This window comes from Hippopotamus amphibius, chromosome 4, assembly GCF_030028045.1.
Source record: "Hippopotamus amphibius kiboko isolate mHipAmp2 chromosome 4, mHipAmp2.hap2, whole genome shotgun sequence".
Taxonomy (NCBI): domain Eukaryota; kingdom Metazoa; phylum Chordata; class Mammalia; order Artiodactyla; family Hippopotamidae; genus Hippopotamus; species Hippopotamus amphibius.
In genome coordinates, this window is record NC_080189.1 from 7,928,230 (window position 1) to 7,949,206 (window position 20,977).

A 20,977-nucleotide genomic window follows, 5' to 3' on the forward strand; every position below is an offset into this window, starting at 1 on the left:
GACAATTCCAGGATACAGACAGAGATGTAATCAGGGTCATGGCACGCAAGTGCTGGACTGCCTGTGAATGCAGCTCTACAAGCCATGGAATAGGAAAACTCTGAGGTCTAAAGTTTCGCTGAATGCTTAATCTTTGAGCTCCAGATAGTGCATGTCACTGCCGTCCAGACGTGGGCAAGTACTAATGTAAGTAGGTGGGATGTCCAGCTTTCTGCTGCCAGTTAGGGCAACACTACCTACATGGATGGAGAAGGTCTGTGCAGGGTTTCCTGGTGGCTTTTGAGAGGCAATGTATTATACTTTGCAGTCCTCTCTCTAAAGAGACCCTCAACTGTAGGACCTCTGACTTAGTGATTAATAACCTTCATAATAATTTGCATTTTTATAACATTAATGCTTTTCAAAGTACTTTCACCTACATCAGTTCATTTGATCCTCACAGTCCTGTGAATAATACATTTTATATAATTAATGCAATTTATAAAGAAACTGAATGCCAAGAGAGTTGCATGATTGTTCAATTTTGTTTTCAATAATGTTGAAATTGGAATTCAAGGTATTCTTGCTCCACTGTTCTAAATAATATTAGCTTTCTTTCTTCAACTGAGAACACTCCAACAAGAACAGATTCTTTTTTTGAAAAACAAAATCAGTTTAGAATGATGTTGGCTGCATTGCTGGTTAGTGGGGATAAGGTTGAAAGGAACAGGAGATTTGAAAGAATATGTTGATGCCTGCGAGGGTTGCAGAGAGAAGACTTCACGTAAGGGTTTGAATTGGGGACCCTTCTTTAAGCTGTACCTGACCCAACCCCTTGGGGAGTAACACAGGAAGTAAAATTGGCCCCTAGAGTGGTAAATGGTAAATTTGTAGAAGTCTAAAGGAAGCAAGTTCTCATTAGTTAAGCCTGAACTTTAGAATAGAATATTAAAACAAAATTTGGTCATTTTAAAGTTAATAAAGGGTTCTTAGAAGAACTCTTTTAACAAAAAAGCATGGATAAGGTGTTATTTACATATCTATTTATTGATTTATCTTTGAAGCGGTATCTTTAAAGGAGTAATACAAAGAGAGGGTGTACCATTAAATACATACGAAACTCTTGAGAAGTAGGGATGAGGGAAAAATCTGGGAGGATGATAATGACATTTCGGAAAAACGAATAAAATCTCATATTCTTTTTAAATACTTTTTTATAGAGTAGTTTTAGATTTACAGCAAAACTGAGAGAAAGATACAGAGATTTCTATATCCTCTCTGTTCCCACACATGCATAGCCTTCTCCACTGGCAACATCCCACCACAGATTGGTATAGCTGCTACAATCCCAGTGCTGATTTGCCAGAGCTGTTGACGCCCAAATTCCATAGTTTACAGTTCCTCTTGGTGTTGTATGTTCTGCAGGTAAATGTATCCTGATATGTACCCATCATAATAGTATGTATCATACAGAGTAGTTTCACTGCCCTGAGAATCCTCTGTGCTCTGCCTACTCGTTCCTCCTCCCCTCTTCCACCCAACCCCTGGAAACCACTGATGGTTTTATTGTTTTGACTTTTCCAAAATGCCATATATTTGGAAACATCCAGTTTCACATTGACTTCCTTCACTTAGTAATATGCATTGATGTCTCCTCCATGTCTTTTCATGGTTTGAAAGCTCATTTTTAAAAATTATGAATACTATTCCATTGCCTGGATGTACAACAGTTCATTTATCCATTCACCTACTGAAGGACATCTTGGTTGCTCCCAAGTTTGGCAATTATGAATAATGCTTCTATGCACATCTGTGTGCAGGTTTTTGTGTGGACACAAGTTTTCAGCTCCTTTGGGTAAATACCAAGGAGCACGATTTCTGGAACGTATGGTAAGAATATGTTTAGTTTTGTAAGAAACTGGCCAACTCTCTTCCAGAGTGACTATACCACTTTGTATTCCCACCAACAGTGAATGAGAGTTCCTGTTGCTCTACATCCTTGTTAGCATCTGGTGTTGTCAATATTCCAGATTTTGGCCATTCTAATGGGTGTGTAGTGGTGTCTCACAGTTGTTTTAACTTGGATTTCCTTGATGATAGATGATGTGGAGCATCTTTTCATATGCTTATTTGCCATCTGTATAACTTCTTTGGTGAGGTGCCTGTTAAGGTCTTTGGCTCATTTGAAAATATCCCTGCCCTCCAGTTTTCTGGCTATAAAGCTTCCATGTTTCTAGTTCCTGAGAGCCAGTTTAGTGGAAAAGCCAGCAGGGATGAGCAGGGGTTCCAGGTGGTGGTACAGCCCCAGTCTGGGAGCACGTTTTCCCATTCCACAGATGACCTGGGGCTGATCTGGTGGCCTGGTTGTGCCCTAACCTGTTGGCCTGCAGAGTCCCACAGGAAAGGATGTGCTTTTACACAACTGCCATTCTTGTTAGCCTGGCCTTGCTCCTCTGCTTGAGTCCTCTTCTGACCTCTAGGGCCAAATACCCAAAATGGTTTTTTTCCCATTTGCGTAAACACACACACATACACACACACACACACACACACACACACACACACACACACACACACACGTCTCCCTTTCTCTCTGAAATTGATAAGTTGAGAGCCAGCTCTGCTGGGTCATCATAGAACTCCCTGTTGTGTTGGTATTCATGGTGGTCCTGCAGGTTACCTTGGCAACGTGCACATTGTTTTTTTGGCTTTTATTGTGCAGTCAGTACTATACATTTTCTGTTTTGAGTTTTGTAACTTTGCAGCATTTCAGATAATATTGTGTTTGTACTTTGTTGTGTAGAGTAAAAGAATTGTGTTGAATAAACCTAGGATTCGAGTGCAAAAAAAAAATTTCCCTATTTTTTTCCATATTAGAAACTAAAGAAAGCAAAGCTTCACAAAGTGTCATTGATTGATGGGGAACAAATTGAAAAAGAGCTAATCTCAATCCTACACTATTTTGTTCACTGTTAATTTTCCAAAGCCATCTATTTCTGTGATATTAAAAGCAAGTAAGTATTTCTTGTAAATATCAATTATATTATTTCAAGAATAAATGCTGTTTTTTTAAAAAAATTGGGATGTATTAAAATTTTGTCTTTAGGTTTTAATAATATACCTTCAAGTGATTTTTATTTTTGTTATACTTGAGGTTCATAGGGTTTCTTGAATCTTTAAGCTTGAGATTCATTCATGACAAATGTTTTCTAAAGAGTCCTCTCCCACAATCAAACACCTGCCCTCAGAATTCAGTGCGACTCAGCACTATCTGCCCTGCTGCCCTTGCCCAGGACTTTAAGAGCAGCTCTGGCATTAGCACTTTCACAGTGTGCTGCTTCCATATCCAGGTGTCACTCAGCACCTTCTGTCTTGTTTCCCCTTTGCATTGCAGTTGGGTCTACAGCCTCCACTGCCTTCCAAGCCTCCTCTCGTTTATCTGCGTCTCCTCACTGTCAATCCAATGCTTCCCACATAGTAGGCTTTCAGTAAGTGTTCTGTATTTAGCTATACATGTGCCCAGTGCACATAAGGAAATTAAAGTATTATTAATGATCAAGCCACTTGATCTTACTTCATTCATCCAGAACACAGACCTGTTAAATTTCACAGCCAATGATTCAATTTCATTGAGAATCTTTGCCTTGTGGAACTTGAGTAGTTTAGAAGTCTCCTTACATTTAGTGAACTTATCACGTGGAAGATCAGCTAGAGGATGGTGTCAGGCTGAGCTAAACACTGCTCTGTATCATGTGCCCAGACCTCATGAGAACACGGAGATGACACCTTTCAAATGCCAGGCTTAGGGATTGCTCAGAGAGAGCAGTTGGCCCTAATCATTTCCATTGCATTAGGGTTTGGTCTTTACTAGAGAGTACCCATTTATCTAAATCAACCACTATTACAGTCAATTGCAATTGATGGAGGTAAAAATATGTGAGTGAGTTCAGAGCCAGGGTGATCTATAAGATGGGCAGATTAAAAACAGTGCAATCCCCTGCCCCGGGTTGATCATTTAAGAAAGTGAATCTCTTCTAGCCAAGGGATGCCTAAAATGAGCCCACGTGCCAAGGCCAGAGCTGCCTGCTGGCAACGGTGACCAGCTGAGAAGGTTGTGGAGAGGAGAAAGCACACATCAGAGGCAGGTCTTTACGTCCTGTAGGCGTGGGATGAAGTCCTCTAGGGAAATGTGAATCTTGGTGAATGGACATGCTTGTAAGGGGAACTGAAAATGTGAGTAATTTAAAAGCAAAACCTTCATATAAAATAGAAAACTAATAAGGACCTACTGTACAGCACAGAGAACTCTACTCAATACTCTGTAATAACCTATATGGGAAAAGAATCTAAAAAGGAGTAGATATATGTATATGCATAACTGATTCACTTTTCTGTACAGCAGAAATTAACACAACATTGTAAAGCAACTATACTCCAATAAAAATTAAAAAAAAAGCAAAACCCTTCAGAAAATTCATTAGATTATTTTTAGGTTCATGAAAGAAAAGAAATGGACAGAGTTTCAGCTGAAATCATGACTAACTGGTAGGAAATGATAGAGTATTATTTTTATCAACTTCATATTATTTAGAGTTCTCATTGCTGAGGAATGAGGAATAACCACGTTCAACAACACACACAGGAAAATAAAAACAGTTGTATCCAAAAAGGTCTAATACCTGGTAGGTATTAGAAATTGGCACAAACTCGAAAAAATGTTATCTATCCTAAACTTGAAGGAAAGCCCAAAACTTCCTCCTTTATTTTGTTTAGTGTTTTAGAAAAGGCTTGCTTCTACCACCGAATTTTTAAATCCCTTTCCTCAGGAAAGTCAATTGACGAGGTTTTCCTTTTTACCTGGGACCTCAGGCCGGGGAATGGTATTTACCACCGTGAAAGTTTATAATGAAGTCACCTAAACTTGTTGGCCACCTCTGCAGTTTTGACCTTTTAGAATCAAGTCAGAAGTATTTTCTTTAATCCATAAGTATTTACAGGCCTTTGTCCACAAGTATTTTCTTAACTTTTCTTTTTTTTTCAAATGGTTTTTATCAGATTATCTTACATTTCTGTGATATTTTTAAGGTGTATCCTAAGGCTTCAAGATTTAAGAAATGTATAAATAGAGGAGTATTTTCCTTTCCTGAATAACATTTTAAGATGAAGAGGAAAAAGAATTCTTGTTCCTGTAGGCATTCGTCCAAGTTGATAAAACCTCCAACTGGAAATGAAAAAGAAGCCTGTGAAAAATATCTCTTCCTGCTGGTGCAAAGCTCTCCTCCAAGCTGGGAACAAGACTGGGCAGGTCGACCTGAGAAAAAATGGCCACTGTTGCCATTAACTAGTTTCATATAAGGATGAGATGCTAAGATGCGTTACTCCAACATTTCTCTTCTTTCTCTCCCCCAGTTGTTTTATAATATTTTTAATTAATTTCCCCTAAAAGGCTTCAAACCCACTCTACAAGGGTAGCCCATAGACTTCCTCTGCTCCCCTTGCAGTGCCTGGAGCCACGGAGAAGCAGTCTGTATATATCCAAAGTGCATCAGGCAAATCCACCTCCTCCTGATCACCATGAAACATCCCTCTAGAAGGCAAGAGGGGCGGTCCCCTCTCCCTTATGGGTTGAACTTGGACTTGAGTCTAGGTGTCCTTTCAGCAAAACAGAGTCCTGAACTCTTTCAGTGCTTTCCTGTCTCCTGACCGGCTTTGTATTAGGAGGGGATGCAGCGGTTGCTATGGTGACCCAAGCTGGCTCTAAACAGGGGTAGATCCCTTCTGTGGCAAATTGCACTGGTGGGCATGACCCCTGGGATGCAGAGACTGTTGTCTTCCTCTCCATCTTCAGAGTCTCTGCATATTCCTCAGTCCATCAGGGTTTAGGGTCTGGAGATGACATTTTCAGCTTCCGATTACTATGACTGCGACCACAGTCAAGTCGAGTGGGCCCTTTACGATAATGCCATTGCTCCTCAAGTAGCAGAGAGGCAATCTAGAGCTCAGAGGTAACTGAGATGATGCCAGTTAGGCACCTGACGTTTAAAGCTTCTATGGGAGGATTAAAGGATGACATGATTTAAAGTAAAAACAAAAATACAAACAAGCAGAAAAAGAAAGAGTGCTGAGACTGAAAAGTGGTGTCTACTGTCTGACTGATGTGTGCCAGGTTCTCTAGAAATTTCCTCACGTGATTCTGTGTGACCCTCACAGTGAAATTAAGAAGTAGGATCACATATTTCTGAAGATAAGGCCAAGTGGAGTGAAACCATTTGCTCCAGGTTACACAACCTGCAAGTGAGGAAGCTGGATTCAAACCCCTGTCTGATTCCATCACCAGTTTTCTATGTAGGGACTTGAGTTAGTCATAAACAACCTGTATTATTCTGTATAAATAATACAGGTCCTAAAATGTTAGTCAATGTCATGACACTTGTAGGGAGAGTAGACTTAGCTGGACCACAGTGAGGGTGCTGTGCATGTGTGTGACTATAGGTGATGGTAACACTGCACTTATTGACCATCCTCCAACACCGGTAGTCACTGAAGACCTGTGACCTTGGTCCTTCTAATTTTGGACGTTATCTGAGTGACAAATAAATAGTGTTTGAGAAGAAAAGACAACTCCTTACATGCAGAAAATGGTTTCTGAGTATTTAAAGATATGTATTGTACTTTTCAGCAGCAGTCCTGGTTTGGCAAAGGAACATGAAAATTTTTATAGAAAAAAAAAGAGCAGAGGAGTGAATTAGGAGATATTTTTGTGCCTCTTGATGATAAGTTCTTGCTAAACTTGGTTCAGTGAAGGAATCCTAATGAAGAACTGTTTCTGGCCGCCTGGGTGACAGCTAATTCACATCTCCTGCTTCCATGTATACTAGGTTGTCCTGGTTTTGTAGGTATAAACCATTGAAATATTTTGAAAATTTCAGCAAAGTCAGACTAAACTCTACATTCAAGGCTCCCAGGCATATTAGGTGTTCACTGAGTGTTTGTTAAAGAAATAAATCAATAAATGATTACAGGTTATACCTAAACATCTGTGTGTGTTTGGGGGGCGAGGCGGGGAGAGAGAGAGAGGGAGAGAGAGAAACTGTTCAGATCTTATATTCTATTTTTTATCATGATAAATTCTGCATCCAAGAACATGCTGATTTTTTACTGAATCACAATAACTGAAGAGCTTTAAGACTAGGGGTTCTGTTTTCAGTTTTATGTCAGCCTACATAAAGGACCATGCCTCGGTGAGAAGCAGTAACACACAGTGGTGGTGAAGAACACGAGCTCTGAGTCAAACTACCTGCATATAAACCCCAGTCCTGCTACTTACTGGTATGTGAACCTCAGGCAAGGGACTAATGCCCACTTGTGCCTCAGTTTCCTTCTCTGTCAAGTGGGGAAAATAATAATAGTACCTACACAGCATTGTCATGGGTATCGGGTGATGTTAACGTAACTAAAGACCTTGGCACACTGACTGGCACATGGCAAGTTCCCAGTAAATGCCGGCTGTTACCATTGTTAAATGCAGGAATTCAGTAGCATTGCAGATTTTTATCTGCACTTATATTGATTTCCTAGGGCTGCCATAACAAAGGACCACGACCTGGGTGGCCTCAAACAATGGAAGTCTATTCTCTCACAGTTATGGTGGCTAGAAGTAAAAAAGCAAGGTGTTATCAGGGCCACACGTCTTCTGAAGCCTCCAGGGGAGGGTCCTCCCTTGCCTCTTGCAGCTTCTGGTGGCCCCAGGGGTTCCTTGGTTTGTGGCAGCATCTCTCTACACACCTGGGTCCATCTTCACATGGTCATCTCCTCTGTATGTTTTGCTGTGTCCTCTCTTCCTCTTGTAAGGACACTCCCATTGGATTTAGGGTTCACCCTAATCCAGTACAACCTCACCTTAATTACATCTATAAAGAACCTATTTCCAAACAAGGTCACATTCTGAGTCCTGGGTGGACATGCACTTGGAGGAGAGGGATATGACTCAATCCGCGACTGTATTCAGCTACAAACATCTAACAGAGAGAGTGCCGTAGCCGCTATAGGTCTGTTATTTTCCCTCTGGCTTGAAAACACAGAGACGACAGAGAGAGTTTGCTTCTAATCATGTTGCTAATTTCTGGTTAGAAATAAAAATGAGGTCGACAGTCATAAAACGTGTTTTGAGGTTTGGCTGTCCAAGCAGGAACAGGTCTAATTAGAGAAGACAACATCTGGCATGCTCGGGCAACTCTCCATTTGGTCCCCAGTGGGGGACCCGCTAATCCTGGGGATGAGAGACCCACAGCGGAGCCTTCCGTGTAGGCTGGGGTGTTGCTCTGCTCCCAGCAGCATCCACAGTCTCAGCCAACGGGTTGCCAAGGAACCGTGCCTTGGGATGGAGCTGCCACCCCTGAGTTAAGCGCGGCTGGTGGGTGGACATTCTGAGAAGATAGGATACTGCACGGTTATCTGTAGAGATGAGGTGATTGGCTATATGGTCCAAATGACAGAGTTTCCAGGAGGCCTGAATTCTTCCCCAGTCAGCACTCCTGTTTAATAGCTCTTTGCTGGGAAGGCTAACACCTTCAGGGGTGGTCAACACTTTAGAGATCCGTTTGTAAAAAGGGCTCTGGGAGTTTTGTGATAAGAGATCAGAGAAAGGCAGAAAGGAGTGTCTCCCATCTATACGTTGCTGGTGGGGGAGAGTGACTGTCAATGTATCACTTACAAAGCAAAGCGCATCATCAGGAGGGACCTGCTGAAGCCCAGCCTTGTCCTCCTGAGCTTCACGAAGTGGCAGCACACGGCAATTTGATTTACAGATGCAACCATATATCCTTCTCTATGAATCGAAGGAAAAGAAAGAGGTCTATGTCAGTCCTGTACCTGTCCTAGTGTGAGCCCCTCACCTGCTGTGATACGAGCGTTTTTATTTTCATACAACGTGGCCCCAACAAGGCAAACCTTCCTCCAGGGCCCATCTGAAGGGTATTCCCTTTGAAGGCTTGTGAAAAATGGGCTCTGTTGAATGTATTGAGAGAGAGATTTTTCAAAGGTAATCTAATTATATGCAATTTTCACCTGAGGTGCTACTTCATTCCAGACAGTATGATTACACAGTATCATGATTTCTGGTTAAAAACTAGATATTTGCTAAACAGAGACAATCAGTTGAGCCTTGGATGCACGGGGTAAAAACTCTATCTCTTAGTACTTAGTTCTCCCCAAAAAGAGGCAAAAATGAGGAAAAAAGAGGTGATTCATCATTGTGGATAGACTAGAAAATGCAGCAAAAGATAAGAAAATAAATACTGGTGTTTTCACCCTCCCCCCAGAATAATGGCAGTGAATATAATTGTGATGTGTTTCCTCACAGCCTGCTTTCCTCGTGTATGTGTGTGTGTGTGTGTCTGATTTTGTATAGACATATAATCAGGCTGTGCGTGGTATGTTGGGACCTGTTTCATTAACTCAGCAAAATACTGTGCACATTTTTCCGCAACAACAAACAGAACTATTTGAGCCAAGGAAGGCCCACAAAGGACTTTCAAGAGCTCAGTCTTTGGCAGATGGCTGTGGCTGCTCTTTCTAGAGGCTGAGTTGTTTGGTTGCAGCCTCCGTGGAGGGTGTGGTCACAGGAGCTGCTGCTCTGGGAGGTGAGACCCAGAACAGAGGAGCCACCCGGTTGCAGGCCTCAGAGGGAAGACCCCATCCGGGAACGAGCTTGCCTTAGTGCAGATGAAGCTTTTCTGGGTTCATCTCACCCAGCACTTCATCCTCCCCAACTCAAGAGGATACTTGTCTTGATTTACAAGGATGCCCACAAATACTTTCCAAATACAATTTGTGGTTTTTAATGTTAAATATTTTGGTTAAAGACACTAATTGAGTCAAATGTAAACTCATCTTGCTAAACAGATATTAAGAGAATATTTAGGGGTCTTTTGTGTAAACCCTTTGAAATAATGTCAATGGAAACTCACGAGCTTCCTTTGCCTTTATCTTGAACACTGGCAAAACTCAAGGGTACATACCCTAGTCTTTCTATTCGTAACCCCCAGAGGCTGTGTATGAGCCATGGTACTTAACCTAACTCTCCAAAAATAAGGGGGTCATGATTTTCTTTAAACTGGCACTTCTGCAGTGGACTCTCTCAGGCATTAGTGCTTACCTGATTGCATTCAGACACCACTTTGGCAAGGGAACAACTGCATTAAATTAGCATCAAGCACAATGAATGGTAATTGCAAGACTGTCATTTCTACAAGTGCAAAATTAATGTGTTCTGCAAACCCACCCCATTGTGGGCCACCGGAAAATCATGGGACCGTGTTGTTGCGAGCAGAAGAACGTGCTGTAACAGCAGTGTTAATGTGCTGTGGATTATTCCGCGATGGTGTTCCTTTCCATCCTTGTTGTGTCGTGCTCATTCTTCAAGCCCTGCCTGACCTAATTTGTATGCTCATATTATAGCACTGCCAGACAGTAGCCTGGATGTACGGAGAATGTTATGGAACAATTGCTCCTTCTGTGTGGCATCTTGTGTGAATAATGCCAGCATAAACAACCCTCCACGTATTCATGAGAGTATGAATAGGCTACTTCTTATAAAGAGATGCACCAACCATTTACAGAGAACTTTACCCAAATGCTATACATTCATTTAGAAAGAGAAGAGTGATTTACAGGCATATCAATTGTAGCTTAAAAGGAGTGCCAGCTCTGCTTCTCCCCATCCTCTTGTTTACAAGTGGGAAATGAAGCCACAGGCCAGTTGAATGGATTTCCTCTGGTCATGCAAGATCTAGTGTATACCCTAAATGACAATGAGCATATACATCAGGCTCTTGGAGTCAGCTGATCAGCTCTGCAGAATTTAGCAGGGATTAATCATTCAAGACTGAAATAGATCTACTAGATGTGGTATCTCAGTATCCCTGCAGTCTAGTGGAGGCTGAGAGCCACCCATGGAGGCATCCTGTAGAAGAGTAATAATAAAGATAATTACAGTAACTGACCAGAGGGGCTTCCTTGTGGGTCCAGCTTGAATCCAATCTCTTAGCAGCCATGGGAGGCGGGATTGGGCATTAAGGCCACTGGGCAACATGGATAGATTCACTGAAGTGATCTATGGGTCCCAGATTATGTGCCGACCTCTCTGACTCCCCTGAGTGGGAGGGTCAGGCCCAAGTCCCCTTTCAATGGCCGCTTACTTTGTGGCCATTACTTCACCAATAAGGCATGATATGGCTATCTGCTCTGTAATATTCCAGTCAGTGCAAAGTTTGCTGGGATTTGGGGGAAACTCTGCACCACACTCAAAACTTCTCTCACCTTCATGAACAAGAAAGATTAGGGAATGGTTTAGGAGACTTCCTGCCTAAGGTAGGAGAAGAATTCTAAACACCTCACCCTCAGAATGAAGTACGTCTGTGTACAGCTGAAAAAGCATTCAGTGGATGATTTAGACTTCAAAGACGTCTAAAAATGGCTTTGGAAACTTGTTCTGACTTACCTTTGTTGCAAAATGTTCCATCATAGGCTGTGTTGGAGCAATCGCAGGAATACCCGTGGTATTTCTCTATGCATTTGCCTCCATTCTCACAGTTTGCCCCGTAGCTGGTGCAGTGGCCTGAGCACCCAGATTTGAACCCAGATGTGACCTTTGCTCTTTCTTCCAGGTCCAGTGTCACCCCATTCATCCTCAGGGAGCGGATGCAGCCCAGGAAGCCCTGCTGGCCTCCGGCACCACCTGGGAAGACAGAAGGCATGGAGCTCAGACAGAATAACCTCGCTGTGGCTTCTGTCTCATGCATCACCCTTGGACCATCGTGGTAGGAGATGAACTGCCAAGTGCAGGGGGCATGCTCACTGTCAAGTTGGTCCTGCCTAATAGAAGAGCTTGCAGCTTTTCCCCCTTAGGCTATAACGCCTAATGAAAAGAGACCTTCTTCTGCGAAGCAATGTATTTGCTATAGAACTGACATGTTTGGAGACACACAAATTACATAAGCTGTTTTGGAAGTTTAATCTGGTTTCCTATAGAAAAGAAGTTTATAGAACTCTCTAAGTTCTTTGGTTTTTAATCTCATGGCATTCCGTTCCATAGCATTACCTATTGGAAGGGATATAAAAAGGCAGAGGGACATGAATATATTAGCATAGTTAACAAGTCAATTAGTCAGAAGAAGTAGATCCATTTGGAATGTGATTGTAAGTCTCGGTTCTTGTCTCAAGAAATGCTTTGCTTTGAAGTTCATGTTAAGGGCTCCCAGGGCTTTTCGTCTGTGGTGGTTGGGAATCAGAATTAATAATTTCACACAAAAGTCGGCTATACCACATCTATTACCAGGACAGTTTAGGTTTTATTGCTCTTGTCTGAATGCCACTGCGAGACACATAACACAAAAAACAAACTCACTGTGATTTTCTGAGCAAGTTATGGAGTTAGACAGAGGTTCATGAGCATGAAAATATTAAAATATTCCTAACAAATTTCATAGAATGGTTCATTGGAGAATTAGATCACAAGTGGATCGTATCTGTAATAACCTTAGCTATGATTTTTTAAAGCAGCCGGTACGAAAGGAGGAACTCACGTTTATATATGTGCCTGTATTTTAGACTAACAGCTTTTCTATAAATTAAATAAAATGATAGTAGTTAAAAGTATTAAAAGAAATCTGATGGGGATTTAGAAAAAAAGATACGGTTAATAAGTGAAAGTTATTTGTTTATTGAGGGCTACGTAGTAGGTACTCTGCTAAGCACCTTACTTATGATATTCACCTGATTCTCACAACAATCTGGCAAGGTAGACGTTGTTATCTTACCCCCATTGTACAGATAAGGACACTGAGGCTTAGAGAAATTAAGTCGTGTACTCAAAGACTCATAGCTCCGAAGTGCCAAAGCACTTCAGATCTGTCTTATTCTGGAGCCTGTGGTCTTAAGCTCTGTTCCGTGTTGATCATCTAATACAGAAGAACTTCAGGGTCTGGGGCCCCACGGACGTACATGTTTCTGAGGTAAAGATCTGGATGTATTTAAAAATGGCGTGGTCAATAGGATCAGCAGACTTTGGGTCAGGCTGCACACTGGAGATTGATTCTGATCACTTATTCCAGCATCGTGAGAAACTATGCAATCTAGATGGCTCATCAGACAGGGCTGGTGGAGCAAAGGCTTTCCTGGCAGAGATGGGTCCGTCTTTGCTTATGCCTGTGAATCCTCCGCTGTGAAACAGCAAATGCTTGAGCTATTACCTACATAAACCCAAGCCTCACAGTGCTCTCATTGGGTAGCACATAGATTTGAGTGATGATTCTCCAGGGATTGTTATTTTTTAATGAAATATTTAAATAGAAGAGGATTAACTGAAGGGAGCCCAATGCCCATTTTGATCAAAGTTATGGGAGAGTAGATGGCAAAAGAAATTATTAGAAACAATCACTATGAAGGATTTCCCATTTTTCAATCTGCTCATCAGTGCTGCTGCACACCTCTGGGCTGAGGAGAATTTGGGCCTTTGCTACAATCTGGAAGAATTTCAATCCATTAGTCACTCTTTGTGTGTTAAAATTTCAATTTGGTGTCTATCATTTTAGCAGCTATGGCTTTTGTTCTTGCAGTAAGGGCTTTCCAAAGGGCCTTTCATTCAATAAATGCCTAGCCATTGAAGTTTTCATCACTAGTCAGTCAAGACAATTATATCCTACCAAAGTAGGCTGAAATTTTTAAATCGATTTGAGATGTCTGCCTCTCCTTTCCCTGGTTACAAGTGTAATAGTGTTTCACTGTGGAAACCATAAACATACCGATAAGCAAAATGAAAAAGAGAATCTGTAATGCTACTCAGATAGAGCTACTTTCACTTTTAGCAAACAGCCTTTTCTACTTCTATCTATGAACACACATGTGTAAAAAATAAAACAAAGGAAAAAGCAGGCTATACACATCGTTTTGAATTTAGCTTTTTTCACTTAATATATCATAAAACATTTTCCCCCAGCAATAAATATTCAACTAGAACATCTTGTTTAATATCTGCATAGCAGCCCATCCTGTGATGCACTGTTACTTAGTGATTCCACTATCATTTGGTTTTAAGCTTATTCCAATTTCCATTTTACATAATAAGTAATAAATATCCTTGTAAAAACCTTTACATACTTGTCCAGTTTTTCCTTAGAATTAATTCTTAGAAGTGTAATTACTGGGTACCAGGGCATTTATGTCTTAAAGTCATTTGCAATACATTTTCCTCTCAGGAGATTTTATCAATTTGTATTTCACCAGTCGGGTACAAGATTCCTGCCTTTTCCACAACACTTCTAATTCTAGGCAGGATCCTTTAGAATTTATAGGCTAGAGGGGGATAAAAAAGGAGTTCATTCTTTTAATTTGCATTGCTTTGAATACTGTGAGTTGAATAATTTTTATGTTTTCCTCATTCTTATTTTTTATTTCTCCATGACCTTTGCTTTTTTGGGGAAAATAGGAGAAGATATATTTCTTATTGATTGATAACAATACTTGGGGCTTTAATTTTTTTGTTATAAATTCAGCAACTATATCCTCCCAGTTTGTGTCTCTTAACTTGTATGGGATGTTTCTTTCTCCCTAGGAAATGTTTCAATGTTTATGGAGTCACATCTATCTATCTTATTTTTATGATTTCTGCCTTTGATATTAGGCTTATAAAACCTTCTCTCATCCAAAATAATATAATTATTCAACCATATTTTCTTCTTTCATGATTTTATTTCTTTTAACATTTCATTCTTTAATCTATAGGGAAGGTATTTTAATTTGGAAATAATTCACATTTAAGGGTGTCAGCAATGGTTGAGAGTTTGAAGACATTTTAAAAAGACTCTTTAAGTAAATATTAATATGACCAAAAAATGGAGATTTAGAAAGGGTCAATTGGCAGAGAAAGCACATCTAGATTAGGTCATATTTTAGTTATACCATCAAGGTAAACATTTAGATATATATACATGCTTCATCACGTACGTACACAAGCCTCATTCAGTAAGGGGTGTGAGCAGATTTTTCTGTCTCTCTGTCTCTCTGATTCTTTCTGGTTTTGTTCTTTCTGAGTTTCTACACCTGCCACTCTTTCTTCGTGCCTTTGTGTTTGCATATCTCTCCCTTTCAGGACTGTTGACTGTTTCTGGTAGTTCTGTGGCTTTCATCAAATCCCTGCATCTCTCTCAGTACCCGTTTTTCCTGTCCGTAGAAGGAGGCAGAACTGGGTGTCTCTGGTCCTTCCAGCTCTAAGTTGCTCTAGTCTATTATAATGTACAATCTCTCCCTCTGGGCTTATGTCTCTTCCTCTCTACATTTCAGCAAATTACTCTCAATGTCTCCTAAATTTCTTCTTGCTTCCTCTTCCCTGTTTGCACTGCTGCCTGACCTTTTCTTCCCCTCCTTCCCGTAACTGATCATAACATACGACTATGGTCTAATTTGTATTTGTTGCCTTCATTAAATAAAGTTTTACACTCCCTCTTCTTAATTTATAAAGAAGGTAAGTAGAATGCCATTTCTCACTATCTAAAGGAAAACTAAATAACTTACGCTCTTTTTTTTAAGATGGTCCCTGAGTTATTAAATGGGTCAGTGAGCTGGAAAGTACTTTTACTGATCTAGTCGATACGCAGAAAAATCTTTTGTCCTGAAAACAGTCACTATATATTATGCAAAGGATGTTAATGCACTAGAACCAGTGATAATTCCTTGAGTTCAAGTTATGTGCTCTATAGAAATCTGTCCTGGTGACAAATGTCATAAGTTTAAATTGTAGGTCTGCAAGCAAAAATGCTACTTAACCTTGGTTAATTAGAAAATCAACACATTGTCATTGGAGAGAGCCCCCTGCCATGTGAGGGCCTCGTGCACGTTAGTCAGACCTGTGATAATTGTCTAAGGTGAGCTGTGGGTTTAATTTGTAAATCATTTTTAGTGTAAAATGCTATTCAAGTATTGCAATTAAAGATTAATTATGAAAATGCTGTAACTATCCGTAATGAATATCCATCAAAGGCACAGAAGACTGGGGCAAAATAATCACGTATCCAATTCAACAAAAAGGGCAAATATAGAGGTTGGGAGGAATTCTGCAAGACACTGTCCTCAGACCGGGAGCTTAATAGCTTCCTAAGGAGCGAAGTTGGGTTCTAGAGCGCCTGTGCCCAGCAAGACTGGCAATTCAGTCACCATAGAGAGGAACTGCACCAAAGCTCACACACGCAGAGTCTACTTTACTCATTCAATAAGTATTTATTTCACAGCTACTACGAGCGTGGCCTTGTCTAAATGTTTTGAAGGTACTATGAAACAAAACACACACCTCTTTGACCTTGCAGAGCTTATGTTCTTGCTGAAGGAGAGGGAAATTTAATAACAAACTCAATAAGTAAGCTAAGGATACTGCATGTTAGAAGTCAGTCTGGGTGAAGCGGGATTGGGAGTGGCAGTGGGAGTGGGGTGTGGGAGATTCTTATTTTAAATGGAGCCCTTAGTATAGATCCCACGGAGAAACTGAAAGAGTATCCACGTGTGCACCCCTGGGAAGACAAAGATGTAAGGGAGGTGCTGCCCTGCAGGGGAGGGCAGGGAGGTGAGACTGGGGAGTTGCTCTGAGATGCTAAGAGAAGCTAAGCCACCAGGTCACGTGTGTAAGGCACCGGGAAAGGTATTTCTAAAAAGATGGAGGAGATGTACTTTCGGCCCGCAGGTTAATACAAATGTAATCACAAATAGTCACACTGTGGTGCAAGTTACAGTGTGACATAGGAGAGGCAACAAACAGAGGTGTGGAGAGCACGAACTGTGGTCACAAGATCTACCTTCGGGTGTTGGCTTTGCTGCTCACGCTTTGATCTTCCCAGCTCCTCACTGGGCCTCCGTATCCTCATGTAAGAAAATGGCACAAAAATACGCACCTTGCAGGGTCATATTAATAACAAGTGAAAATACCCCCCCCCCCCGTACTAATGCTCAGTGCATAGTAGATGTTTATTATTACTACCAGCATTCAGTATAAACAAAATTCTACAGAAGCGCAGAGATGGAAATTAAATATGGCTAAGGTGCGTGTACACAGATCTGATACCAGAGGTATCATGAGTGTTATGAAATGCACTGTGTCACCCCAAAAGCCGTATGGTGAAGCCCCAGCCCCCAATGTGACTATTTGGAGATAGGACCTTAAAAGAGGTAATTAAGATTCAATGAGGTGCTTTATGAGAGAGTAGCACAGACATACATATACTACCAACTGTAAAGTAGATAGCCAGTGGGAAGTTGTTGTATAACAAAGGGAGTTCCACTCGAGGATGGAAGATGCCTTAGAGGACTGGGACGGGGAGGGTGGGGGGGACTCGAGGGAGGGTGGGGGGGGAGTCAAGAGAGGGAGGGAATACGGGGATATGTGTATAAAAACAGATGATTGAACTTGGTGTACCCCCAAAAAATAATAAATAAATAAATAAAATTAAAAAGAAAAAAAAAGATTCAATGAGGTGCTTCCCTGGGGGCGCAGTGGTGAAGAATCCACCTGCCAATGCAGGGGACATGGGTTCGATCCCTGGTCTGGGAAGATCCCACATGCCGAGGAGCAACTAAGCCCGTGAACCACAACTACTGCCCACGTGCCACAACTACTGAAGCCTGCACGCCTAGAGCTGGTGCTGAGCAACAAGAGAAGTCACTACAATGAGAAGCCTGTGCACTGCAACAAAGAGTAGCCCCCGCTCACCAAAGCTAGAGAAAGCCCGCACGCAGCAATGAAGACCCAATGCAGCCAATAAATAAATAAAAATAAATAAATAAATTAAAAAAAAAGATCAAATGAGGTCACAAGGGTGGGTCCCTAATCTAATGTGAGTGGTGTCCTTTGTAAGGAGAGGAGGAGATGCCACGGTTGCCCGTACGCAGGAAAACGGCCGTGTGAGGAAGGCACAGGTCTGCAAGCCAAGGAGAGAGACCTCGGGAGAAACCAACCCTGCTGACAGCTTGATCTTGAACGTCCAGCCTCTAGAATTGTAAGAAATAGATTTCTGTTGTTTAAACTACCCAGTCTGTGGTATTTTGTCAGGGCAGCCTGAGCAGACCGACACCGTGAGTAAAGGGTTAACCTCAAGCTTGGGCTGGTCCAGGCCTGCCTGAGAGAGTGACCTGGGAGTCCAGCTTCTAACTGCACCATTTCCTTGGGAGGTTCAGGATTAGGACGGGTGTTTCCCTTCTCTTGGCTGCTGTGGGGGACGGCATCTGGATTGGAGGAGCTGTAAGTGGCATAGAGGCATTGAACCCATGACTGGCTAGCATAAAAGACTGACAGGAAACAGAGCTGTGAATTCTGTGTGCAGGTGACCCACCTAGACCCTGGCTCTTCTCCGCGCCAGTCAGACCCGGCCCGCGTAGGTCAGGGGGCAAAAGCAGCGCCAGTCAGACCCGGCCCGCGTAGGTCAGGGGGCAAAAGCAGCTGCGTGCTTGGACAGGCTGGGCCCTCCAGACACCTGCTGTGTCTCCTGTTTCATATGTTACCATTGTCTCTTAGGTCTTGACTGTCAACTTGAACATGCAAAAAACCCTGCAGTGTCAGTACAGGTGTGTAAAGTAAAAGCCCAGTTATCTGGTTAAGCTGAGGACCTCAGAATGGCCCAGATTCTTTAGTAGTGGAAGGAGTTCAAGGATGTGGGCTTACCGTATTCAGTGCAGAGTCGTGTGATTGACAGGTATTGATCAGGGATGCGGCTGTCAGCTGGATATTGGAGGGCATATATGAAAAAGTCTATCCGTACTCAGAGTGGGGCTTTGGAGGATTGTTTTTTCAGGTAATGCTCATGAGTTCTCATTCATAACATCATTCAATAGGATGGATTTCTTTTAAAGTTCATTATCACTGAATGAATTTCTTATGTCCTCGGAGTAGAGGACATGCAGATTATGTGAATCCGAAGTATTTAAACTAGAAGCAAACTTCAAAATAGAGATGGAGGAAAGAACCGGGTTTCTTATAGCAGAAAGCATTCATGTGCGTCTGTATGAATTGGTCCATGATGGGGCTGGTGATGGGAGGTCTGACTTCATCCCGGAGGCTATGGTGGCAGGGCATGCATGATAAAATATTAGCTATTTCAGGGACTTTCCTGGTGGCACAGTGGTTAAGACTCTGCCTGCCAATGCAGGGGACACGGGTTCAATCCCTGGTCTGGGAAGATCCCACATGCCTCGGGGCAACTAAGCCCGTGTGCCACAACTACTGAGCCTGTGTGCTGCAACTACGGAAGCCCATGTGCCTAGAGCCTGTGCTCCACAACAAAAGAAGCCACGGCAATGAGAAGCCTGCTCACCACAACAAAGAGTAGCCCCCGCTCACCGCAACTACAGAAAGCCCGCACTCAGCAGCAAAGACCAAATGCAGCCAAAATAAACAAATAAATTTTAAAAGAACTTAAAGAAAAATCAGGCCTCCCTGGTGGGTCTGCATTAAGAAAATATTATCTATTTCAAAAGCGAATCTTAATTGAATGCTAGCTGTTCCAGGTACTGTTTCAAACTTTATGTTTTTGTTTTAACTCTCAGAGAGAAATATTATTCGTATCATCCCCATTTTACAGGCAAGGAAACTGAGACCAAGAAAGTTGACTTGCCCAGTGCTACACAGTTCGTAAGAGGCCATAATGCACCCCCAGGCTTTCTGGCTGTTAAGGCTGCACTCTTGCCATGCGGGAGCTACATCCTGATTTTGGGGCTTGCGTCATATGAGACTCTTCTCTGACTTTGCTGTGCTTAGGTGTGGGACATGCTGACAGAATGATTACTATCTGAAATGAATCATTCACCACTTGGCCGAGTACCATCTCATGATGGCTGAAGCTGGAAGCGGAATGCCTCGCTCACAGTTCAGAGTCAGAAACGTGGACATGTGGGCACCCAAACTGGTCTCTAGGCCACAAAGAGGAGACGCTTCTTTGATGCTGTCCTTGAAGTTGTGTTTCTTCTTGGTGCAAACGCTTAATGCTGTGTCTCTAAAACCAGAGCAGTGCTGAGCTTTGGCCCTGGATGGAGGGAGGGTGGTTATCTCGCCACACGTGTCTGACGGCACTATTTCAGAGGACTGTCGCTCTGCAGCGGGTCTTACGGTCCCAAGTCCCTCACGGAAGTGGGGACTGACAGAGAGTACAGTGATTAAAAATCTCCAGATCCCAGCCAGACCCACATTTTAAATTATTAAGTTACTCAGTAAACTTCAGTGCAAAGCCAAATTTCAAATACGTCAGCTTACAACTCTGTCTACATATTTCTGCTACAAATGTTTGTATGTTATTGCTTGTAAGATGTGTGCTGCTGGAGAGCTCAGCTCATCTTTGGAGCAAAATTAGCATCTGGTTTCTGCTGATCTTAACGTATCCCTTGTCCTTTCTCTCTCTCTCTCTCACATGCACACACATGCACGCATAAACCAGGAACCTGATGCACGTTGATCCATCTCTCCCTGTCTCTGTCTCTGTCTCTGTCTCTGTCTCTCTTTTATTATTTGCCTTTAGAAGCCTTTACTTTTAAACAACTGTATCCAGTCCCTTTTCATCCACAGCCAAGAATCAGACCTGTCACGTTGCTCTCTTACTCTCAAGACTCCAGATTCCAGACAAGTGTTTGCACATGTCAGTCTCAGGTCAAGGCTGGATTTACGGATCTGGGAGGGATCAGCATAGCTCTGATCCCCAACCTCCCAAGCTGCATGAGCTTCCCAAGCCAGGAGGGTGGTAGGAAAAGAAGTGAGGGCTGGGATGGAGAGGGAGGGGAGCCAGAAGCTGGCAGAGGCTGAGGACAGAACCATGGAGGGTGCTGAGGTCAGGGGTGCAAGGAGGGCGTGGTTACGCGTGTTAAATGATACCGGAGGCCAAGGAAAAGAAGAAAACGGGAAAAGCCTATTTGATGTGGTTATTTTTGAGACAGCTATGTCAATGTAGTAATGAGGTGCTTCTTAGGGAGGGAG

General features: G+C 42.3%; 1 protein-coding gene across 1 annotated transcript in view; it reads right to left on the reverse strand.

Annotated features, from left to right (window-relative positions):
- Positions 1 to 20,977, reverse strand: part of CNTNAP2 (contactin associated protein 2) — a 2,049,865-nt gene that overhangs the window by 196,004 nt on the left and 1,832,884 nt on the right. The window contains exon 18 of the mRNA XM_057731238.1: positions 11,480 to 11,716. Within this exon, the coding sequence (XP_057587221.1) occupies positions 11,480 to 11,716 (237 nt within the window). The remainder of the gene's footprint in view (positions 1 to 11,479; positions 11,717 to 20,977) is intronic.